The 25,095-nt window shown below is 51.9% G+C and overlaps 1 protein-coding gene across 1 annotated transcript in view; it reads right to left on the bottom strand.

Annotated features, from left to right (window-relative positions):
* The window catches only part of MPHOSPH9 (M-phase phosphoprotein 9), a 37,811-nt gene that overhangs the window by 2,194 nt on the left and 10,522 nt on the right, over positions 1–25,095 (bottom strand). The window contains exons 6-24 of the mRNA XM_056131425.1: positions 21,657–22,171; positions 20,905–21,007; positions 19,806–19,896; positions 19,069–19,169; positions 17,694–17,819; positions 17,141–17,562; positions 16,574–16,729; positions 15,271–15,358; positions 13,528–13,743; positions 11,804–11,851; positions 10,688–10,752; positions 8,268–8,369; positions 7,425–7,580; positions 6,391–6,527; positions 5,348–5,494; positions 4,396–4,516; positions 3,754–3,857; positions 2,474–2,694; positions 2,239–2,304 (exon numbers count right to left, since the gene is read on the bottom strand). Coding sequence (XP_055987400.1) covers positions 2,239–2,304; positions 2,474–2,694; positions 3,754–3,857; positions 4,396–4,516; positions 5,348–5,494; positions 6,391–6,527; positions 7,425–7,580; positions 8,268–8,369; positions 10,688–10,752; positions 11,804–11,851; positions 13,528–13,743; positions 15,271–15,358; positions 16,574–16,729; positions 17,141–17,562; positions 17,694–17,819; positions 19,069–19,169; positions 19,806–19,896; positions 20,905–21,007; positions 21,657–22,171 — 2,985 coding nt within the window. The remainder of the gene's footprint in view (positions 1–2,238; positions 2,305–2,473; positions 2,695–3,753; positions 3,858–4,395; positions 4,517–5,347; positions 5,495–6,390; positions 6,528–7,424; positions 7,581–8,267; positions 8,370–10,687; positions 10,753–11,803; positions 11,852–13,527; positions 13,744–15,270; positions 15,359–16,573; positions 16,730–17,140; positions 17,563–17,693; positions 17,820–19,068; positions 19,170–19,805; positions 19,897–20,904; positions 21,008–21,656; positions 22,172–25,095) is intronic.

Here is a 25,095-nt window from a genome sequence, read left to right on the forward strand (position 1 = left end):
GCCTCCTGCCAAGGTCGCCATTTGGAAATGAGACGCCTTTGAGTATTTTTCACTAGTGACACATAAGCATTTTTCAACTTTTTTGCCCATTTTTACTTTTTTTACTTCCTAAATTTTCTTGGCCCTTTACTGCTGCCATTTAAACAAATATTGGACCAGAATAGCTCTGATATAAACAGAAACTCCTGCCCTGGGAGATTTATTTTGCGTGCTATTATCATAGTATAAAAATGTATTAAGCAGATGTTTCAAAAGATTGAGATTGTGTCAGAGTAACCACAAGTTTTTGTTCTGCTTTTCCAGGGAACTCTTTCCTTTCTATTTTTGTTTTTTGGGACACACCCGGCAGTGCTCAGGGTTTACCCCTGGCTCTGTGTTCTCTCTCCTGGTGGGCTCAGGGGAGCATCTGGGGTACTGGGAATCAAACCCGGCCAGCCACACGCAAGGCAAATGCCCTAGCCGCTGTGCTAGCACTCCAGGGCCATCCCTGTATACTATTTTAAGAAACAGTCTTACCAGTCACTGAATGAAAACCACAGAAAAGACAATAATAAAAGAGAAGAAGCTTGGGGTCCAGTCCTGGCCAAGGACACTTCTGCTTCCTCTCTGCCTCCTTTCGGCCCATAATCAGTCAGGATAGGTATTGTTCCTTCCATGAAGGCACAAAAATACCAAAACATTCCTTCACATGAGACATACTTGCAGCTTGTATGCTGAAAAAATGTCACAGAAAGAGCAGATTGTGAAGCCGGAGAGCTAGTCCAATGGGGAGGGCGTTTGCCTTGTCGGCGGTGGACCCGGGTTTGATCCCCGGCATCTATCATGGGCCCTCGAGCACCGCCAGGCGTAACCTCTGAGCATCAGCAGGTGTAGCCCGAAAAGAAAAGAGAGCAGACTGAAAGGCCTGCATGTTTCATGTTTGTTTGTCCTCCTGGAAAGCACCCAGAGGGACACACTGGCCACATCAGCCACTCCGCCTCCCGTGGCAACCACGGAATAAGACTCGCCGCCAGCGTCTTAGCCAGCCTAGATGCACAACGTCTTGAGCAGACCAACGGGAAAGGGGCGGTCTAATGCAAAAGCATTAACTTAATGTAAAGTCTGCAGCCAGAGGGATACTGCAGTGAGCAGGGTGCTCGCCTCATATGCAGACAGCGGGGTCCAATCTCGAGCATCCCAGATGGTCCCCCGAGGACCACCAGGAGTGATCTCTGGGCACCACCACGTGTGCCCCCAAACAACAACAGCAACAAAACCAAAAATGTAAATCTCGGGGGCTGGAGCAACAGCACAGCGGGTAGGGCGTTTGCCTTGCACACGGCCGACCCGGGTTCGATTCCCAGCGCATCCCAAATGGTCCCCTGAGCACCGCCAGGGGTGATTCCTGAGTGCAGAACCAGGAGTAACCCCTGAGCATCGCCAGGTGTGACCCAAAAAGCAAAAAAAAAAAAAAAAAAAGTAAATCTCTTACAAGGGCATCAAGGGCATGTTGAAGAGAGGATGGAGTTTCGTGGCAGAGCACTTCCCGGCACATGGGAGACAGATTAGTTCCCTGCACCACTTAAAAAGAGGGCCTACGTAAACCACACTGCAAAAACTCCTTTGTGTGAAAGCGCCTCTCTAAGAGGCAGATGAGTGGGTGGGAGGCCAACGGGGATACTGGGGAGGGAAGTGGACATGGGTGAAACACCGAATGCCTAAAAGCCATGCCTGAGAACTTGTGTAATTTCAGTGACTAAGTTAAAGGAAAAGAGGGTATGCTGGGTGTGCGAAGTGCCAGCACTGGTGTTCAGGCGCTTGCCCAGCGTGAGGCCGGCACTGGCTTAACCCCCATACCCCAGATGGTCTCTGAGACCCCAGGAAGCCCTGAGCCCCGCCAGGTGTGGCCCAGAAAACAAATTCAATAACTAGGAGAGCCCCCCGAGGGGCCCGGCGAGGTGGGCGAGAGGGCGGGGGCGCGTGCTGCCGCTTGAGCACCCCAGGGCTCCTCATGGGGCACCAGCCCCCGAGCTAGCTTCCTGAAAACACAAAGGCGGGAATCCCTCTTCCTTGAAGTATGAGGGGAGGATCAGTTTCCATTCCTGAAAGCTAGCCTGCAGATATAAAATTACTCGGAACAGGTGCTTCCTGTAGAAAGGCTAAATTCTCTGCGCGCTGGCCATCATTAAAAAGGTCACTCTGGAAAACCGCAGCCTGGACCAGCATCCGTCAGCATCCAGTCACGCCAAGACCTCTCACCTGGTTTAACCTCGTCTGCAAAGTGACCCGTCCTCCAGAAGGCATTCGGCTCAGCGCCGCCTCGATCTGTTAACACAAAGGAAGTTCACGTGAGCACAGAGGAACTGCTCCTGGCAGGGAAGCTCCGAAGGGAGACCCAGGCCAGAGTGCGCAGCCCACTGGGAGCCCCAGTCAGGCCGGCTGACCACCCCCCTCCCCTTCTCGGACCTACCACTCGGCTCCGAGGGATCTTTACCTGATCCTTTTCTTTGGTAAGTTCATCAAAAAAACGTTCTGTCTCGGCAAGAGTCCTGATTTTTGCTGTATATTCAAAGTCACCTTCTGGCCGGGCGGCTGCGGCAGGCGGGGCTGGGCCCGGGCTGGCCATGGGGGGCGTCACTGCCCTCGGCATGGGCTCGGGGTGAAGGCCGCCCACGGGAGCCAGGGTGTGCGCAGCCACTGCCCATGACTGTTCTTCTGTCAAAGAAAAAAAAGTCTCTGACCCATGGCTGCGACTCATCACTCACGGTGCTCTGTCACCCGCCTTCGCCTCCGGGACAGGCCGCTCTGAGTTCCCCTGCCTCCGCAAACAAGCCCCCAGCCACCACAGCCCCAGAAAGCCAAGAGGACACCAGTGACCAGCCATGCCTGCGCCGCCACAGGATCCTGTCTGCATCCTGCCCCGAGTCTGACAGTCCTCACAACTTCTCAGAACCAATGTAGGTGAACTTTCTGGAAACTTAAATAAACTTTAACTAAACTTAGAGCAAAGAAAGAATAAGTCTTATTTTCTGTGGTACCAGGGATTGACACAGAGCCTCACGCATGCGAAGCACCGAGCAAAAAGCCTGGCAAAAAAAAAAGAAATGCTGATAAAGCAGGCCAGAGAGAGGACAGCGGGAAGAAAGTGCTTGTCTCGCGCGCGGCTAACCCAAGGCTGATCCAGCACCAACCAGAGGGTCCCGAGCAACTGACAGGGCTGGGTGTGACCCCAAACCAAAACAGGAAGCTTAGAAGCAGAACATGCAGTAGACGTAATACTACAAAGGTAAGGTTTTGAGTGCCTGACCAAGCAATTTCACCTATATTGTCTTATACCTTTATTCCAAACCTAAAATATAAGTGAGAAAAAAGAAAATTCACCTAAAACCTGCACTGTGCATAAACTTCAGGGATATAAGGAGTCGCCCTGCATGCGGTCACCCCGGTTCAATCCCTGGCACCGTGTACTGCCCACTGAGCACTGCCAGGAGTGCCCCTGAAGACACGGGCAGACCCACGCGCACCAAGGGCTGTGCCCTCCACCCCCGCCCAAACAGAGCGAGAACGCGGACGAGCAGAGGTGCCGGGTGCAGGGGGCACACAGCCCACGCCTTCTCGGCCAGACCATGTGGATGCTCAGCTTGAGCAGCAAGAACACTGTGTTCCGGGGTCCTGGGGTAGAAACTACGTAAGCGTGTGATGCTCTGAATTCAGAAGCTTGGGAAGACAGCAGAGACTCACGAAACCCGGTGAGAGTTGTCATAAGGGAGCTACCTTCCGCGTCAGCTGGAGGAGGGAGCTGCAGCTGCCTCCGGGCACCGGCGTGGGGCGCTGCCGCCGCGGGAGCAGCATCTAAATCATCCAAAAGTATATCAGATCTATCGAATGAAGCAAGCGACCGTGAGGACAGAGGGAACGGACCTGCCCTGTCTCCCACAGAAAGACAAGCTGGCATCCAGTTAGCCGCGTCTTGGCAGATTGGTTCCCAAAGCAAGCTGGTCACACGTCTTTCCCGAGCTGGAACGCACTGGCCCTCGGGCGCAGAACCGTGCCGTGCCACGCAGGCCCCCGCAGCAGTGGAGGGGCTGCACCCACAGGCCCACGGCACACGGCGCCCCAGGCAGAGCCCACGGCCAGGCCACCCTCTTCGACAAATGGCTCAAAATGTCCCTGCATCACATAATAAAAATCACCTTTTCAGGAAAACAAAGAATGGACCAGTCCATATCCAAACGCCGGAAGGAGTTCTAATGTAATTAATTTACAAGGATAAAAATGACTTTCAGCGATGACAGTAATTTTACTTTGATACTTAAATAATGATACTTAAATGATCTAAATCCAGAGACAACTGAAAAATTAGACATTTAAAAATCAATAGTATGATGCTCCAATCTACAATTTCATAGAACTTACCGAATGGAACTGTTTTCACTTTTGCTAAGTAGATGACTAAATCCTGGAGACAAATTTTCTTTAGGGGATCGCTTTGGACTGTAAGTTGCAGTCACTGGTGTTAACATGATCTCTCTTCTCGCTACAGCAAAAAAAAAAAAGAGGGAATATTCTTTTCCTTCTAAATAATAATGTGTTATATATTGGCAGAAGACATTTTCTCAGCTGATATTTTTTTTTTAACCTTAAAAGAAACAGTTTCACTGTGAAACATCTTACAAAATAAGAGCATGCAGAATAAAATGATCCCTGACCCTACACCTAGAGGGATCCACCGTTAGCACTTCACTACATAAGCTGCAGTTCCAGCACTCACTCAAAACAGGTTTTTCAGGATTTTAGAAGTCGACTGGAAATCGAGTGGAAACACCAGTGTGCTGACGGCCATTCCTATGGTGTGCTCACAGACAAGGCTCTGCTCTATGAAACTCAAACTGGGCCGAAGCAAGAGCACAGCGAGGAGGGCGCTCGTCTCGCACGTGGCCAGCCAGGGTTTGATTCCCAACATCCCACCTGGTCCCCTGTGCACCCCCAGGAGGACCCTGAGCACTGCTAGGTGTGCCCCCCCGCCCCGCCTCTGACCAAAAATAAAAATAAAAGGAAAATCAAGGATCCAGAAAGCCAATACTTCAGGCACACAGCTGGCGGCGCTCAGGATCCATCCTGGCGTGTTGTGGGAAACCGCAGGCAGTAGCGGGGACTGACCAGGCTGGCCATGTGCACGGCAAATGCCTTAGCCCTGTGCCATCTCCCCAGTCCCAGTGTCCCCACTTCCAGATAGAGAACCGGCTAGAACAGTGCTGGGTCCAGAGCTGTGGCCTGAGGGCTTGAGCGCCCCCAGCTGGCTTGGACTGGGCCGAGCCGGCCTGGGTGGTGTCAAAAGAGCCTGCACCCCGGCCAAGGGGGGCCCCACCTGGAGGGCTGGACCTGCGGCTGGAGGGCGGCAGAGAGGACGAGCGCTGAGCAGCAGAGCTCTGTCGCTTCTGTCTCTGATGGGCGCATTTCTCGGGGGACCGACTCGCACTGACAGAAGTTCCAGTTAGATGAGAACTGACTGGTTCTGTAAAAGAAAAATGAAATGTTAATTACCCCCCAAAAGAAAACAAAACAAACCAGGCTTCAATTATCTGCTTTTATTAACAGACGGTTACATTCAGCAAGCAATTGTTTTTATTACCTAGATTATAATTATTTGCAAATGTGTAACAATCTCATAATCAAAATGCTTATGAAAAACGTGGGAGTTTAAAATTAATGTATTCTGCTTCTCTCTTTACAACTGGTATTCCAGGTGATTCCTCAAGAGCTCAATTGGAGAAAGCCGGGCACTGACACGTGTCCAAGAGGAACCGCCCAGCGGGGGACCCCAAAGGTGCTGGGGGGTGTTGAGCAGAGCATGCAGGCTGCCCACGACCCCGCACAGAGGACACTCGGCGGTGCACCAGGAGTGCGGAAACACCCACCGTCAGCCAGGAGATCCCCAGGTGTGAGGGACCAAGTGGTGCGACATGTCCCAGACCCGTCAGGAGCCTGGGGCTCGGCGACACAGGGCTGGAGACCAGTACAGGGTCAGGAACTTGGCCATCAGGTCTGAATCCTGGCACGGCACAACGACCCCCAGCACCACTCGGGTGGCTCCTGAGCACCCTCTGCTGTGGCCACACACCAGAAGAAAGGCACAGTCCCACCCCGGGCTGGGGACTCGCTCAGCGACAGAGAACGCGCAGAGGTTTGGGTTCCGTTCCTGACCAGTCCCCCGCCCCCACAATACATGTTATACCACGGTATGATAAATTATCAGCAGTAATCATCTAGAAAATGGGGATGAAGAAGCAGTAAAATAAAAATTGTTTTTAACTTAATTACTCAAGGACTTCTTTTTACAAAAGACATCTGGAGGGGCTGGGGCGACAGTATGGGAGTGGCCCCAGTCCAGAACATCAACAAGAGACTTACTATTGGAGGGATCGTCTGTCTGTGTGCCCAGATTTTTCAGTGTTTTTTCTTCCTCCAACTGTTTAAGCGCCTTCACTACTGGGCCGTCTGCAGTGTCTCTCGGTTCTGTTGTTGGCGGGCTTCCGGGCCGGGAGTCCCTGTGGGGGAATAGCTCTGAAAGGGGTGGCCAGGCACAGGCAGGACCCTGCGTGGAGCCTGGGGCCAATAAAGTTTGGATGAAATCATAGTGGTGGTGCCCAGGACGGGGTGCGGGCTTGACCCCAGGGACAGAGCCCAGGTTCCCGTGCAGGACACCAGAGCAGGGCCGGAGGTCAGAGTCAGCCCTCTGCAGTCACAGCGGAGAGGCCCGCGTCACCCATCCAGGCCACGGAAGACATGAGAGCAGCCACGGGCTGGCCGCTGGGCCACCAGCTGACTATGACATTCCCCAAATAACATCTTTGCGATGCAAATACACTGGCAGTGCTTCCCGTCCCAGCACACACAGGAAATAACCCGGAGGCGCCACAAGTGTGCCACAGCCTGGGCAGGGCACAGCCTGCACCAGGCCCTCGAAAGCCAACTCCCTCAAAAGCCTGAGCCTCTAGTCTCCAGGGTGAAGCTCTCAGGGAAACCGAGGCGGCCCTGCACACTTAATGGCCATTTAAATGCAATCGGGATCTTCACAGAACATGACAAGCTCCCAAGTACCATCAGGGATGAAAATGTTCTTTTCTTTCTCATTTGTTTGTAAGTGGCCCCAGGAATCAAACCCTGATCTCACACAGAAAGGTGAGTGCAGGGGCTAGAGCGATAGCACAGCAGGCGGGGGGGAGTTTGCCTTGCACACAACCGACTCGGGTTCGATTCCCAGCATCCCATATGGTCCCCCGGGACCCGTCAGGAGTAATTCCTGAGTGCAGAGCCAGGAGGAATCCCTGTGCATCGCCGGGAGTGACCCAAAAAGCAAAACAAAAGAAAGGTGAGTGCTCCAATCAGTGCTCTAATGCTCTAACCGAACCATATCCCTGGCCCCACTGAGCAAGTCTTCTTACCCAGGAGCAGAGATTTTCTCCAGCGGGTTCTCTTCTCTCTGACCCTGGAGGGCCAGGGGCTGGCCAGTGAAGATCGAGTACTCGGCCCCGGGAATCAGCCACTTGCGCCTGCTGACATCAGAGGCGGCGAGGGTGCGAGAGGCAGGGAGACCAGTCCTGGGGGTGAGGAGACGCGGGGAAGAACAGAGTCGAGTGCAGACAGGGAGGAGCAGCCGCACACCTCATGGGAGCGGCCACATGCAAGGCAAATGCCCTACCCGCTGTGCTATCGCTCCAGCCCAGTCCATAAATATATTAAGACAAATGCTCTAACGTAAGAAAACTAATTCTCAAAATGTAAAAATACCAAAAAGAGAACTCAGTCCTCTACTAAGTTCCTCCCGACTCGGGGAAGTTACTTTTCCTTTCTCTTCTACTTTCCAATAAGCTTCTATTTCTCACTCTGGAAAACAGCGAGACCATACAATACAACCCCATGAAAAAACAATACTCATCAGTTTTCAAAAAGGTAAAAATATTTTTGGGAAGTTTAGGACTAAAAAATCTTTTCAGACAATTCAGCTATAAAATATGAACTAATTTGTCTACAGCTACGTAGCTGGTCCAAACCAAACCAAAACCAAAACCACAGATTCCAAGTCTCCTCATTTCTACCCTGATTTAGCACTCCTCCTTTTGAGGGAGGAAGCCGCTCCTTGGCCCTGGTCACCCAAGACTGGCCACGTGCAAGGCAAGGCCCTGCTGTCGCTTTGTGTTCGAGGCGTACGTGAGAGGCCCCCTGGCTTCCTGGTGAGCCGGATGGGCAGCCGGTACGGCCCGGAAGGACACCCCGATCCGACTTACTCGGCGCAGGAGGCTCTCGCAGGGGCGCGGAGGTGACGGCGGAGACCCACCAGGCTCTCGTGCTCCACCTGCTTGATCTGAGCTTCCAGTTTGGAAATTGTTCTAATTGGAAAGCAGAAAGGTAAATCAGGTATATTTTAAGAGATTCAAAGTGTAAGCCAACTGAAAATGATGTATCTGAAGCGACGCTTCTAGAAGAGGGCTGAAACGATGCTTCCTCAGCCCCTCCCTGCGAGAGGGCAGGAGCCACCCCTGCTTTGGTGCACTGAGCTCTCTGCGGCCCAGTGCCCGGAACTTTCCGCACGGGGAACGAGGTGCAGAGCCACTGAATTCCACGGGCAGCAGAGCGGCTCCAAAGAGCACAATGAAATAGTCCCAAGAACCTGATCACAGATCAGACACACAGTCAAAAATAAAATCCAAATAACGTAAGGATCTAAGAAAACGGTGACCCTGAGCTGTCTCACTCTAGCAGGGGCTCGCACACATCTGTGGAAGCTACAGGGCCACACCTTCACAGCAGGGGGGGGGGGGCGGGGGGGGGCAGGTTTAATGTCCTAAACAAAGCCATTAAAAAGGAGTCACTAAATTCCTTTTAGAAACTGCTAAATTCCTGCAAAAAGCTAAGCTCTTCCAAAACACCTCCTATAGGCAGCCTAGCTGTGTCACTGTCCTCCCGTTGTTCATTGATTTGCTCAGTAACAACTCCATTGTGAGATTTCTTGTTACTGTGTTTGGCATATTGAATACTCTCGGTAGCTTGCCAGGCTCTCCGAGAGGGGCAGAGGAATCGAACCTGGCTCGGCCAGGCTGGCTGCGTGCAAGGCAAACACCCTACCGCTGTGCTATCACTCCAGCCCAGGCAGCCTAGCTAATCAGTGCCATATCTAAAATATAACTATTTTATTTTATTTTTTTTCCTTTTTGGGTCACACCCAGCAATGCTCAGGGTTACTCCTGGCTTTGCACTCAGGAATTACTCCTGGCAGTGCTCAGGGGACCATATGGGATGCCGGGGATTAAACCCGGGTCAGCCGTGTGCAAGGCAAACGCCCTACCCGCTGTGCTATCGCTCCGGCCCCTAACTATTTTAAAGTTCACCACAAGAGGTACTTTTGGCCAACCAGCACGCCCTCCGGCCCCCCACGCCGAGCCCCGACACCTCAGCTCCTCCTGTCTGGTCTGCTGCAGTCACAGGGCTTACTCCCGGCTCTGCGCTCAGGGGAGCAGTGACAAGATGTGGCCACCGTGGTGGTAGATCTCTGCCCTGCTCATGCCAGGCTCAGTCCCTCCCCTGATCCCTGGTGAGAGGGCTCTCTGCGGTCACGCTAGTGGTGATGCCAGTAGGCGAGAAAGCTGACGCCAGGGCCTAGAGCACTTCAGAGAGACAGGAGCAAGTGAGCTGGGCCCGAGCTGCCCGCCCAGAGGGCTGGCGTCACCCCAAGGAAAGGCCCTGCAAGAGGGCCCGCTGTGGGCATGAGGACCGTTCACTGATGGCTCTGCTCCCACCTGACTAAGAAAATCACATAATGAACGTGGTCCCTAAAGCACATCTCTTTGAAAAAAGGCGGCGGGGCAGGAGCGATGCTGAGTAGGCGAGGTACCCAAGGCAAGTGCTCATTCAGGGTCCAGGCAGGGCCCACCACATATGTGGCCCCTGAGCAACACCAGGAATGACCCAGAAACCAAACATAATGTAAATGATCCGGCTGATAGGAATGAATGCTGCATTCTTCTTGGATCCTGAACAGTTCCGGAAGTAAGGCTGTCGCTTAACATTACATTCACTGTAATGACATACCATTTATATTTGACCTTCTCAGAGAAGCACATAGGGCCACGGAGACGGCAGGACTCCAGACACAACTACCAGTATAATTAAGTCACACAAAAGCCTTCTGTTAGGTGTGGTCCCCAGGATTGATCCCCGAGTACGGACCAGGAATAAGCCCTAAGCACTGCCAGGTGTAACCCAAAAATAAAACAAAAAAGGATTTTATCACAGGCAAAGGTTGTTTGTTTTGAGGCCACACCTGGTAACACTTCAGGGGTTCTCCCTGGTTCTGTGCTCAGGGATCATGTCTGTGGGATCGGGGGACCATGTGGGATGCTGGGGATTAAAACTGGGTCTTCCACATGCAAGATAAGTGTCCTTCCTGCTGTGCTTCTGCTCTGATCCCTAAAATGTTATTTTCGTGTCAGGGAAAAATTAGGGTGAAATCAATCTCAAGGCCAGGGAGACCATTCACGGGGTCAAGGGCGCACCCCTTGCATGGAGAGACCCCAGATCGATGTGAACCCGGAGGCCACTGAGTGGATTGGGCCCCGCCCTGCTGCCTGCAAGACCCCTCCCCCACTCTTTCCCCCCATCACAGACACGCACCAGCACTGAGCAAACCATTGCCCGTGGGATGCTTTACCTTTTTAAATCAGAGATCTGGGTGCGCGCGTCAAGCAACTTGTTCTCAGTTGTGTTCAAGGTTTCCTAGAAAAACAAAGCAAAGCCTCCAATTACTGAAGATGAATGTTAACATGTACTACTTTGCCCTCAAATGCATGAAACAATTCTAAGGCAACAGCAGAGAGCTAAAAAAGGAGTTTATTACTGGGTGTGGGACCAAAAACAGGCATCAGAGGTGATTCAAGAGGAAATGAGAGCAAAATAAGCCCAAAGCGCACGGCAGAGCCCGAGCACATGCCCCTGGCCGAGGCTGCTGGGCTGTGCTGGGTCATGGGCACTCGGCAAAATGCTCCACACTGGGGCTGGAGCATAACACAGCAGGGAGGGCATTTGCCTGGCATGCAGCTGACCCAGCTTCAATCCCGGGCATACCATAGGGTCCCCCGAGCACCGCCAGGAGTAATTTTTGAGTGCACAGTCAGGAGTAACCCCTGTGTATCACTGGGTGTGACCCAAATAGAAAAAAATAAAAAGACTACATTAAAATGGACATACACTGAGGAGAGCATGAGGGACCCTGGGCCCGTCCCCAGCCTTGCAGGCATGTGACTAACCGCAAACAGTCCCAAATTCCTGAACCTGTTTATGGGGTTTCACAGAATTCAAATACGTGATTCTCAGTTTTACGTAAGAATACACACATAGTAACGTCAAACCCAACCTAACAGGCTAGTGCTTCAAAAAAGAAGACTTCCTTTTTGAATAGTATTTGAGCACTATCTTCTTCTCCGCGGCTGCCATTACGTTCCTCCAAATATTTCATCTCATCTCAAATAGCCAGTCCATAATTCAAAAAGTCATGCAAAAATTGTTGCAAATTAGGGGCAGAGCGGCAGTAGAGCGGGTAAGGTGACACCGGTTCAATCCCCGGCACCCCGTATGTCCCCCGAGCACCATCAGGAGCGACCCCGCAGCACTGCTGGGTGTGACCCCAAAACAAAAACAGAGCACGTGCAAGTTAGATGGGCAGACACCTAGGATGTCTGGAAGGGGACAGAGGAGAGCTTCTGGCTTTCTAGATGTCCAGTGCCACCCCGGCCCCCAAGGTAGCCCAGAGCCCCACAGTGCTCCTTACCTTCACCCTCTCGTGCTCCTTCCCGAGAGACTCATATTCTAACAAAAGCTACGGGAAAAAACAAAGACAGAGGCAGGACTGAGGGCTGGTCTGAAAGAGAAGGGCTAAGAGGGCGGTGACATCGACAGGCTGGCGAGTCTCCACGGGACAGCCTACACCACGCCCCCACGAGAGCTCAGGTCTGTCCCGGCACCCCAGCGTGAACAGATGGGGAAATAAATAAACGACAGTGACGAGATCAGAGAGGGTAACCTGAGGGGTCGGGCTGGATCCCGGCCTGGCAAGGGGAAGATACCAAAAAGACCAACTGTTGATCATTGTATAATTGAAACCCAAGCACAAAAATTTGTTAAGTCTAAAAAAAAAAAAGACCGGCTGTGTCGGGGTCACAGCCCCACGCGGGGTCCCCATGGATCGGCTGGTCTAGGACAGAGCCCTAAAGAGCCCCTTGATTTCTTTCCTTGGAGGCTGGTGCCAGCCGTGCAGTGCTGGGGGAAGGGCCTGCCCAGCAGACACCCCGGCAGGCCCGAAAGGGCGTGTGAACAGAGAGGAGGAAAATCAAGCAGCAAAACAGAAAAATGCCTGATCTGGGCATTTGTTCCTGCGGTTGACGACTCCCATCAGGAGGTCACTCCCAGCAGCTCTGGGGGCCACGTGGTGTCAGGCCTGAGCCTGGGGCAGGTGATCTACCGTTGAGGCAACCTCGAGCCCCCGAGCGAGATGCGAAGAGCTGCTGAATCCCAGGCAGAGTAAGTGTTACAAGTTCATTCAAACTTTGTAGGTTTTGTAGGTTTATTTCAAAATAAAAAGTGAGGAGTTCAGGGCAATAGTATGGCGGGGAGGGCATTCCCGCACACACTGCCAACCTGGGCTGGAGCCCTGGCATCCCAAATGGTCCCCTGAGCACTGCCAGGAGTAACTCCTGAGAGTAGAGCCGAGAGGGACCCCTGAACCCCTGAGCATCACTGGGTGTGACAAAAAAAAAAAGAAGGGGCTAGAGTGATAGCACAGCAGGTAGGGCATTTGCCTTGCACACGGACGACCCAGGTTCGATCCCTGGCATCCCTTATGGTCCCCCGAGCACCACTGGGAGTAATTCCTGAGTGCAGAGCCAGGAGTAACCCCTGAGCATCGCTGGGTGTGACCCAAACTCAAAAAAAAAAAAAAAAGAAAAAAAAAAGAAAAGTACTTTAATGAGCCAATCGTACCCCTAAATAAAAAGCATTTGAAAGGGTAAGAGGGGCTGGAGCAATAGCACAGTGAGTAGGGCGTTTGTCTTGCATGCGGCCAACCTGGGTTCAATTCCCAGCATCCCATATGGTCCCCTGAGCACCGCCGGGGTGATTCCTGAGTGCAGAACTAGCAGCCAGGAGTAGCCAGGAGTAACCCCTGTGCATTGCCAGGTGTGACCCAAAAAGCCAAAAAAAAAAAAAAAAGAAAGGGTGAGAACTGCTGAATGCTACTTTTTATTAAGCTAGTAGCAAAATAGAAATACAAAACCCCAAATCAGGTATCAGATCAGAATACCATGCGGTCAAGCTGGAGAGAGTGCCAGACCCCGCACAGTTCCCGAAGTACTCAGGAGAGTGCAGTCAGGAGTAAGCCTTGAGTGCAGCCGGTGTGGCCCAAAACCCAAGACAGAACGAAGCGATCAGAGCAAGGGCGCCGGGCCCTAAGTACACGGGGTATACGACGCCCCACCCATGTGAGTCGCCCGCGCTCACGTCCTGGAACATCTTGGCCTCCTGCCGGAGCCGGGCCTCCTTGTCGTCGGAGAGGCGGTACGCGCTCTCGAACGCCTCCTCCACGTCCTGTAGCCGGGCCTGCAGCCGCAGGATGGTGCCGTCCTTCTCCTTGCTGCTGGCCCGCATCTCCTCGATCCGCTCCTGCAGCACCGTGGAGGCGCTGCTGGCGGCAAGGAAGCGGTCTCGAAGGTCACTCTACAGGGGGGAAGGAAAGGGAAATGGGTTGTTTTTAATTAAAAAAAAAATGCCTCAAAAACAGTTGCCAAACTGCAGGATTAAGATCCAAAGGCAGCATCGTAAAACAAAGCATGCCAACAAAAGTCAGCAACAAAACTACAAAACTGGTTGCGGGACCAGGGATGGGACCTGGGCCTTCACACAGGCCCCCGCGCTGGGGGTGGGACCCAGGGTTTCATACAGGCCCCGTGCGGGGGACACCCCACCCACCCCACCAACACATCCCAGACCCAGCTCTCTCCATGGAGACACCGGAGGTGCTGCTGGGATTTCTGCGTGGTGCCACGAGCCCCGTGGAAGTGCTGCAGCCCTGGGTGGCCTCGAGAGCATCTCGGTGAGGAGAAGCACAACTGTGGCTGCTGCTCCGGACAATCCCCATGCAGCCGCCGCATGGCCCAGGCAGCTCTTAGGGCCAAGGTGACAGGACTGCAGGGAGGGCGCCAGCCATGCATGTGGATGACCCGGGTTCGATTCCCAGCATCCCATATGGTCCCCAGAGCACCGCCAGGAGTAATTCCTGAGAGAGCCAGGGGGAACCCCTGGGCATCGCAGGATGTGACCCAAAAAAACAAGAGGGGGAGAGAGGAAGAGAGGGAGGGAGACAGTGAGAGAGGGAGAGAGAGAAGGAGAGAAGGCAGGGGGGAGGGAGGGAGGGAGGGCGGGAAAGGACAAAAGGGAGGAGGGAAACGGGGAGACAGAAAGGGGGAGAGCATGCAGGATGAGGGAGCGGGCCTTCCTCCTGCTGACCGGGCTCAGTCCTATCCCCAGATGTGGGTCCCCCCAGCACCACCAGCAGTCACTGCTCCTGAGCACAAAGCCAGGAATAGCATCTGGCCCCACTGGGCATGACCCCAAACCTCAAATCAAATTTAAAAAATTGAAAATGAGAGGGGCTGGAGCGATAGCACAGCGGGTAGGACATTCGTCTTGCAAGCAGCTGACCCAGGTTCGATTCCCAGCATCCCATATGGTCCCTCAAATACTGCCAGGAGTAATTCCTGAGTGTAGAGCCAGGAGTAACCCCTGTGCATTGCCGGGTGTGACCCAAAAAAGAAAAAAAAAATTAAACGAGAGAGGTGAAGGGCCAGGGAGAAAGTACAGCGGTGAGATACTTGCCTTACAAGTAGCCCGCCCGGCTTGAGCCCCAGCGCCTAGGTGGTCCCCTATACTACATCAGGTGTGACCCCTGAGCTCAGAGCCAGAGTAAGTCCTGAGACAGTGTGGCCTGCCCCCACGGGAGAGGAGGGCCAGAGAACATACAGTCCACCCACATGCAGGGAGCCCCAGGCACAGCCAGTGCGTACTCCATGCCTGGAAACCGACACCTGTATCAAAGACTTCATTTTCCTTATCAGGGTGATTCCCAGCAGTGTCACTACCGGGGACGGAACCCGCCTCCCTGCAACGGCCCGCACCCGAGCTCCCTTAGGGCCCAGATCTGCATTAAGACCATCCAAACCACAGTGACAGAATGTGGGGACTCACCACTTCTATTTCCAGTAAGTTATTCTTATTTTCGAGGGTTTTCACACGACCAGTGGCTTCACTCAGAGCACTATCTAACTGGCCACATCTAAAAACCATAAATTAAAACAAAATGATTAAAAGCATTTCTGGGCCTGGAGGAAGAGTGCAGCAGATAGGGAGGGCGCTTGTCTGCGGCCAACCTGGGTTTGATCCCCGGCATCCCATAGAGTCCCCTGAGCACCACCGGCAGTGATTCCTGAGCACAGAGCGGGCCGGGTGTGGCCCACAAAATAAACAAACACACAGGGGCTGGAGAGATAGCACAGCGGGTAGGGCGTTTGCCTTGCACGTGGCTGACCTGGGTTGGATTCCCATATGGTCCCTGGAGCACCGCCAGGAGTAATTCCTGAGTGCAGAGCCAGAAGTAACTCCTGAGCATTGCCAGGTGTGAACCCCCCCCAAAAATTAAAAATAAACACACAAAGTATTTCTCTCGAAAGTATTATATAAACCCCACATTCTCTACAAGAGCCAAAAGACAGAAGCAGAACCAGAGAGTGCGCAGTGGGCAGGGCACTTGCCTTGCACACAGCAAACCCGAGTTCGATTCCCAGCAGCAAAAATACGGCTCCCTGAGTGACCCTGAGCAGTCAGCTGCACGTGGCTCAGAAACCAGTAAAAGCAGCGGGAAACCTGCTTGTGACGGGGGCCTACAGAGATGCCAGCCTGCCGAAGGGCTCAGACTGATGCGGCCCTCCGCCCGGAAAAGAACGGTTCCCACTGTGAGGAGACAGAGGTATATGGTCTGTCAACAGAAGGCCTGTTCCTTAGGTATTAGGCCTGGATTCCCAGAACCAAAACAAAACATTAGGCAAAGTTTCTGCTAAAATTTTCAAATCTAAAGCCCATGTTTTCAAAGTGTCCTCTCAGGGGCTGGAGTATAGTCCAGGAGGGAGAACATTTGCCTGGCACATAGCCAACCTGGGATCCATCCCTGGCATCCCATGGGGTTCCCTGAGCACCACCAGGAGTGACTCCTGGGTGCAGAGCCAGGATTAACCCCTGAGCATCGCCAGTTTGACCCAAAAAGGAAAAAAAAAATCGAAGTGTCCTATCATCACAATGTCAGGACAACAACGTCAAGTTTCACCTGTTCTGAAGACTGGAATGACAGCACAGTGGAAAGGGAGGGCACCTGCCTTGCACGCGGCAAAGCCAGGTTCAATCCCCATCACCCCGCCGGGAATGAACCCTGAGTGCAGAGCCAGGAGTTATCACTGAGCACCGTCCCATGGGGCTTTAAAATAAAACACAATTTTACCTATCTATAAGAATTTGATTGGTTTTCTTCCAATTTTCAGCTGCACAGATTTCCTTTGCCTCCAGTTTCTGTTTCAAACTATTTATTTCCGATTCATAGTAAGCTCGAAGATCTGCAACATGCCGAGCGTGCTTCTCCTTCAGGGTCTGCCTGATCCTGTGGGAAAGTACAACCTCACAGCCTATCCCTGGAGACACTGACACCACATCACTCACAAGGAGAAGTAGACATTCGCTTAATGTATCATAGATCAATATGCAACAGGCTAACAATACACATTCGCTAGATGCTATACATTAAAAATTCTCTCTTAGGAATGATAGTATAGCAGGGAGGGCGTCTGCCTTGCACCTGTTCAACCTGGGTTCCATCCCCGGCATCCCAGAGTGTCCCCAGAGCACCGCCAGGAGTGATTCCTTAGTATAAAGGAGGAGGAACCCTTGAGCATCACTGGGCTTGGCCCAAAAACAGAGCAAGTGCTAAGATTTTACATCTAACTGAAGAAGCTCAATAAAAACCACTTCCATCCTGTAAGCTCCTGCGGTGGCCGGCTCGTGAGGTACGTACTGAGACATGAGCACAGGGTCCCCTGGGGGTGCTGAGGAGATGCGCTCAGCTGGCACAGCCAGGAGCGGGGACTGGCGGACGGAGACCGATGGGCACGTGGCCGTGGTGGCTCCCTCCACGGTGTTCACCGAGACGTCGCTGCTCGCAGCGGTGTACACAGAAGCGAAGGCGGAACTGGTCCTACTTTCGTTCTGGAAGGTGTGGCTTTCCCAGGGGTCCCCCGGCGAGGTTTTCAAGTGGGATGGAGACTTGGGGAATCCAGACAACTGGGACGTGACGTGACTTGCTTGTGAAAATGAGTCGATGTCAGAGTGGCTGGAGAGAGTGGGCCCCAGCACTGAGTCAGGCGAGGAGGATGTCCGGTCCTCGAGGGCGCCGCGGGAGCTGGGCTTCCCATGAGCCGAGGGGTCCAGAGTCAGCACCTGTGGGCAAGACAGAGCACGGGCACTCGCCTCAGCGCCCGACCGGCTGCTCCCTACACGAGCAGAATGGCTCCTTGGGAAAACAGGTCCAGGAAGTGGCCCGGCCCCTCGGCAGAGCGCCCACAATTTACCTCTGGTGGGTGATTTGGGTGGGAAGCGCAAGTGAGATCCCTCTCCGGAAACTGCTTGTTTTCCCTTTGTTTTTTATGATAAATATCCTTCAGTGATGGTAGCTTCATCTCATTACTAGCATTAAACTTAGAAAATATGAAACAGAATTAAATGGTATAATCAATGAGAAAAGTTTACTGATACTAAGATCAGCACTTAAAAAGATTTTGAAAGGTTTTAATAAAACAAAACTCTCAACTGTCAACTTGATGACCAAGCTGGGACGCCAGAGTCTGTGCGTCTCCCTGAGATGAGAAATTGTTCCAATCTAACAGCAAAAAATAAGGGGGTAAATTAAACCTAATTTATCAAGCAACCTGGGAAGTTTCCAAAATTAGACCCCTGGGAGCTCCTGTCCAAAATAAGAACTAAGAGCTGAGTTAAGAGAAGAATTAAGGGACCAGAGCGATAGCACAGCGGGTAGGGTGTTTGCCTTGCACGTGGCCAACCTGGGTTCAATTCCCAGCATCCCATTTGATCCCCTGAGCACTGCCAGGAATAATTCCTGAGTGCAAAACCAGGAGTGACCCCTGTGCATCGCCGGTGTGACCCAAAAAGAAAAAAAAAAGAGGAGAATTGACAGTGAAAGCCTGAAGTAGGAGGAGAGAGCATCTGGGCAGATGAACGTCAAAGGACCGAGAGGAAAGGTCAAGAGCTGCGATCCTGAGGCAGGAGGGAAGGGGACAGTGCAGGAGCCGAGAGACAGCACAGAGCAGCCTCACCCGCTGTGCTATGGCTCCGTAAACTGATTTTGAAAGCAGGTAATTATAACTTTAAGCCTATATCTTAATATACAAAAGATAGAAAACAGAAAGATTTACAAATAGCGTGCTTAACTAAAACTGTAATACAAATTCACATGCAAGTGTGTTTCCTCTTACTGAATTTTATTATTGTATCTGTGTGTGCAGGATGCTGAAGATGTGTGTGTGTGCATACATTGTGTGTGCACACGCATGTTGTGTGTGTGCGTGTGTTGTGTATGTGTGCATTGTGTGCGTGCATGTGTGTGTGTGTGCATGTGTGCGCATGTGCATTGTGTACGTGTGTATGTACATGCAGGGGGCTGAAGTGCAGGGTGGGGGGTGTGCGTGCGTGCGTGCGTGCGTGTGTGTGTGTGCGCACGTGCATGCATATATGTGCTTGTGCAGCGTGTTGAGGACTGAACCCGGGGCCTCACACATGCAACTACTGCATTGCTGAGCTCCGCCTGGCTCCATGGGACATTTATTTGTCTCTTTACTTGTTTCCGGTTTCAGAGCCACATTCAGCAGCCTGGGCTCCCATGCACCCAGCCCTGAGCCATCTCGCTGCCACAGTGCATGTCCCAATTACCTGGCTTGGGCACCAAGCTGTGGGGGGTGCGAGGGACCTGTCGAAAGTCTCAGGCAGGGAGTGGTACATGTCCTTCTCCTCCAGCTTCCAGTACAGCAGCCCTGGTGCGCACAGAAAGAACAAAGACACTCCCTAGGGTGACGCCAAGGCTAGAGGAGAGGCCAGGGAGGCAACTTCCTCACACGCAGCTAAGCCCAGTTCAAACCCTGCGCCACCTGGTCCCCCAAGCACTGCCAGGAGGAGCCTCTCAGCACTGTGGGGCATGGACAATGAGCAAATAAACAAAACAACACAGACAGACAGAAAGACAGACAGACAAAAAGACAGACAGAAAGTAGGTTTTGGCTATGGGGTACAAAAGTTGAAATCTTAAGATTCTCAGAAATGCCTTACTAATTAATGACTCCAATGCTCAAAACACAAATACCGGATAATTAAAAGTAAAGATAAATGAGGACAATGAAAACGTTTTTAAATATGGCCATTTTCTTATGAATAATATTTAGAAACGTATCAAGAGTGAAGTGATTCAAGAACACTTCGGGGCTCCTGCATCCTGGCTGGTGCCGAGTCCAGTGGGGGGTGGGAGACCGTGAGTCCCCGAGTGCAGAGCTGAGAGTAGCCCCGAACACTGAGAGCTGTGGCCCCCAACAAAGCCAGAAGAGAGAGAGGAGTGAACCCTGAGCTCCAGAGTGCATCCTGCGCAACCAAGGCCGGCCCGGTCTCTGGCACCATACCTGCTCCCGAGTCGGACAGCCATGCGTCGGGAAGCTCCTCGGGCTTGTTGAGGTAAAAGGCAGGAGGACGAGCAGCAGCAGGGAGGTCAGACTGTAACCGAGAGAGAGCGTGGTCAGCGGGCCGCGGGGTCTGGGCTCACGATGCTGGTGCGGGGACGGGAAGGGAAGTGGGCACTGGAGAAGGGACTGGCTGAGGAGTGACTCTGCACCTCACAGTGACTCATAAAAACAAGTACATTGGTTAAAAAATTAGACAAAGAGGGCCAGAGTGATAGCACAGTGGGGAGGGCGTTTGCCGCGGCTGACCTGGGATGGATCCCCGGCATCCCATAGGGTCCCCCAAGCACCACCAGAAGTAATTCCTGAGTGCAGAGCCAGGAGTAACCCTCGAGCATCATCGGGTGTGATCCCAAAAATAAATAAATAAATAGACTGTCATTTCCCAGGAGAGGGGAGGGGAGGGACTGACTGGCCCAAGGGTGGAAGCCACAGGCAGGGGGTCCACGGCACAGGCTGCAAGGGTGTGGTAAGGGCCTGGCATGGGCCCGCGGCTCCAACAGGGAGACCTCCTCACTAACAGCTCCACAGGATGGCGGCCACAGCTCAGGGACAACCACTGCTGAGACCAGAACAGGCCCTCCAGCCTGCAGTGTTCTGGCCCCAACTACATCCCCATCCGAGGCTTTCCGCAGAAGCATCACACGCATCACTGCCAAGCATGTGCACCTTCAAGTAGGTGCTAGGACTCCCTACTGAGGACCTGACTTGGAGCAGGTCACTGTGTCCCACCAGGGGGGCCCAGGGAACCAGCTTCCAGCACAGCACAACCGCCGCCCCTGCTGCAGGGGGCAGGCACCCATGCATGCACACACGCATACACACACGGACATACATATACACACAGGAATGGGCACACACAAATATATGAGCACATGCATGCATGCACATACAAACACGAGTGGATACATACAAACAACATAAACACAAGCACACGCACACACATGCACACACATGAGTGCACACATACATACACACAAACATACACAGGCACCCATGAGTGGTCACACGTGCACACACGCACATACAGTGGCCCGGCTACCTGCTGGCCGGCCTGCACTGGCCGGGAACAGCCCTCTCCCGAGTGTACTCGCTTTGGCTGGTTCTGTTTCAGTTTTTGTGCCCACGATGTTATAGCTTTATTACTGAAAAAGAAAAAAAAATTATTCTCTTGCAGGCTGTCCTTGAAACACACACAGGAAGATCAGCAGCTACGGAATCAGAGGAAGATGTTCTGTGTCTACCTAAGGGCTCGGAGGGGAGATCTAACTGATTCACAGGGTTTTCAGGGCTTATTAAAGAAACAAAGAGACTAACAGTGATACACATGCACAGCCTGGAACTGTGGCATTATCAAGGACTCATCCAGCACAAAACAAATCCTCACCGAGAAAGTGTTCATTTACATGCGTTTGTAGTCACTAACGATCATGCTAGCTAGAGGGAAATACTTCAGATGGCACATTTAGGAGACACAAAACTGAACATCAGGGTAACCTCCACTCTCCAAAGGCGATCTGCTTTATGCCACAGCTCAGCATTCACTGAAAGGCCCCAAATGGGCCAGAACAACAGTCAGTACAACAGGTGGGGCGTTTGCTTTGCACGCGGCCAACCCAGGTTCATCCCCGGCATCCCTTAGGGTCCCCTGAACAACACCAGGAGTGATTCCAGAGTGCAGAGCCAGGAGTCACCCCGGAGCATTGTCGGGTGTGACCCAAAACCAAAATTAACTGAGAGCTTCTTTATTTAATAAACTAAATTTCCTTGACATAATAGAGAAAACCTACTCACCTATTTTTTTTCCCACTGTATACTTCTGAAATTTGACTTTTTCCAAGAAAATCATGTTCCAGTTCCCCGGGAAAGAGAGAGGCACCTACGGAGAGGCCCTGGGCTGCCTGCGGGTGGTCGCCCCTGCCGTGTCCACAGTCTGTGTGCGGCTGGCAGGGCTCAGCCTGGTCCCCTGCCGCCCCACAGGGTCCTGCAGACTCCGCCTCATGCTCCATGAGGTGTCTCGAGGCCCCGGCCTTATTGGCGTTTAGCTCGGAGGTGCAGGTTCCATAGCCGCTGCTCACGCAGCTGCCCTCGGCACTGCAGTCAGCCTGCGAGCTGGGCGTTTCCTGGTGCATTTCAGGCTTGTCGGGCGCAGGGTAGGGGAGAATTGCTTCATTTCTCTCACTGGGATCCGGGAAAAAACCCATTGGACTTTCTGCAGGCACCGGTGCACTTAAAGAACTGCCATAAGTCGCCCAGGAAGCATTATTGGTCTGTAACTTGACTAAATTTTTTATCTCCTCCTGTATTCGCTGAAAATAAAATTAAAGATTTGGGTAAGAAAGGGGACAGAGACATGTGAGACAGAGACGGAGACTAGCTGCCGGCAGCGCAGGGCAGAGTACATGTTCTGTATGTGTAAGTGCCTGTAGCACTTCCCGCACCCAGAGAAAAACAAATCACTCAAAGGTAGCCCATTATCTTCATTTATAAACCAAAGCTTATATATGTGAAGTACTGAGTTATGAAGTATTAGTCAGGCCTTCTGTGAATCTTATCAAATAATCAACTGTAATCTGTAATCTCCCTCTCAGAGAGCCTGGCAAGCTACCGAGTGTCCCGTCTGCATGGCAGAGCCTGGCAAGCTATCCAAGGCGTATGTGATATCCCAAAAACAGTAAATACAATGGATCTCATTCCCCTGACCCCAGAAGAGCCCCTAATACAGCAGCGTAAAGAAGGATGAGCAAGGAGAGGTTGATAAAATCTCAGGGCCAAACTAGTCTGCCAAAACAAAAAAGAAACTAAAAGACTGTCTATAGTTTCAATGCATGTATGCTGGCATCGGAAGCATCCACCAAGGACTTGATAGTGCAAGCACGGAAGATCAAGTACGACATCAATGGTCTGACCAAGACGAGGTTGGTGTCAGTGTCCTTGTCAACACGAACTTGGCCATGAGCACTGATTCATTCGAATGCCTAACAACCCAAATCAGACGATTACACTCGAATAGATGTGGCTTGCTGCCGTCAGTTTCTATCTTCGTTGTCTATGCACCAAGATCCAATTATGACGAAGAAGAAATTGAGAAGTTCTACATGGAGCTGGAGAAGTTCTATAAAGAAGACCAAACCTTCTACAAGATCACTGTCGGTGATTTTAATGCCAAGATAGAACCGAAAAGATCGGTCAAATAACTCCACATCGGGACCCATGTCCTAGAATGGAACGAACAGGGTGAAACTGTTTGAGTTCATCATGTCGACCAAGACCATTCATGGTAACTCACAGTTCCAGAAGGCCAAATCTAAACGTTGGACATGGGAGTCTCCCGGTGGACAGTTCCACAACAAAATTGACCACATCATATTTAATCGACAGTTTTGTCTGACCAATGTCGCTGCTGTCCCAAAATTCCAAATGGGATCGGACCACCATCTCCTTCATGCAAAATTCTACTTCAGGGGCTGGAGCGATAGCACAGCGGTAGGGCGTTTGCCTTGCACGCAGCCAACATGGCCGACCCAAGTTCAATTCCTCCGTTCCTTTCGGAGAGCCCGGTAAGCTACCGAGAGTATCTCACCCACACGGCAGAGCCTGGCAAGCTACCTGTGATGTATTCGATATGCCAAACACAGTAACAACAAAAAGTCTCCAATGGAGACGTTACTGGGCCCACTCGAGAAAATCGATGAACAACAGGAGGAAAGTGACAGTGACTTCACGGAGCGGGAATAAAGGACTGCAAAGTTTAAGAAGAGAACTCCCAGAACAATCACCAACTGGGAGCTCTTTGGCACTATTGTGGCAACATGGGAAGATGCCTTCGTTGATAAAGAATACGATCGACTGGTTCAGCACCTTCATGATTGTGCAAGGAACGCTGAGGGAGAAAAAGCCACAAAAAGACACCTGTCTTCAAAAACTCTCGAGCTCATTCGCCAATGTGTCTAGGAGCGAGCCTCAGGCAACCACAAGCTAATGTTCGAGCCCACAAAGCAGTGAAGAGAAGCGATAAAGGAAGACCTCAAAGAGAGAAGAGCAGCAGTGCTGGCAAATGCAGCAGAAGCCGGGAAAAGAATTCGCAACACCCGCCAGTCCTTCACCAACTACAAGACCAAGATGACTGCCATCCGACGTCCTGATGGATCTATCACATCTTCCAGAACGGCAATGGAGGAGATTATCCATTACTTCTACTCGGATCTCTTCGATAGCCACATCCACCTGCCCACATACCAAATTCCGCAGGATGGAAATGTCATTTCCAACGTTCTCCTTTCCGAAATCCGACATGCCATTTCATTGGTAAAGAAGCAAACAGCACTCACCCAGACAAGGTCAGACCCGAACACCTGAAGAATCTGCCATCAGTACTCATTAATACACTAGGTCGGCTCTTCACACGCTACCTGTCTGAATGTAAGGTTCCGTCCCAGTGGAAAACCAGCAGGACTGTTCTACTGTACAAGAAGGGAGACATCCACGACACTGGCAACTATCGCCCGATCTGCATGTTGTCCATCGTCTACAAGCTGTTCACTCGAGTCATCCTGAATAGGATTGGCAGAACACTAGATGAAGGACAAACATGCGAGCAAGCCGGGTTCCGAAAAGGATTCAGCATGATCAACCATATCCACAAGGTAACTAAGCTCATTGAGGTTTCTCGGGAGTTTAAGATGCTGTTCTGTCTAACGTTTATTGATTTAAAGAAAGCCTTTGATTCTGTTGAGACTGAAGCGGTCATTGAAGCCCTGGCCTAACAGGGTGTTCAAACTCAATACATCAGTACATCCTCCATGAGCTGTATTACAGATTCTCTAACAGAGTCTCACCATTCTACAAGGAAGTGATCATCAATGTAAAGAGTTGGGTTCAGCAGGGTGATATCGTTTCACCGAAACTCTTCAGTGCCACCCTCGAGAATGTCATGCGATGACTGGAATGGGAAGGAATGGGAGTGAAGATAGATGGTCGGCAACTACACCACCGCCGCTTCGCTGATGACATTGTTCTAATAACACCAAACATTAGCCAAGCGGCACAAATGCTGGCTGACTCTGACCGTGAATGTGGAAAGGTTGGACTGCAGCTGAATCTCACGAAGACAATGTTCATGAGAAACAGACTCATTCCTGATGTTCCATTTGCTCTCAACAGAACAAACATCTCTGAATGCAGCAGTTATGTATACCTAGTTGAGAACTCAACATGACGAATGACCTGGCAC

The sequence above is a fragment of the Sorex fumeus genome, unplaced genomic scaffold (genome assembly GCF_029834395.1).
Source record: "Sorex fumeus unplaced genomic scaffold, SorFum_2.1 ptg000087l, whole genome shotgun sequence".
NCBI lineage: Eukaryota > Metazoa > Chordata > Mammalia > Eulipotyphla > Soricidae > Sorex > Sorex fumeus.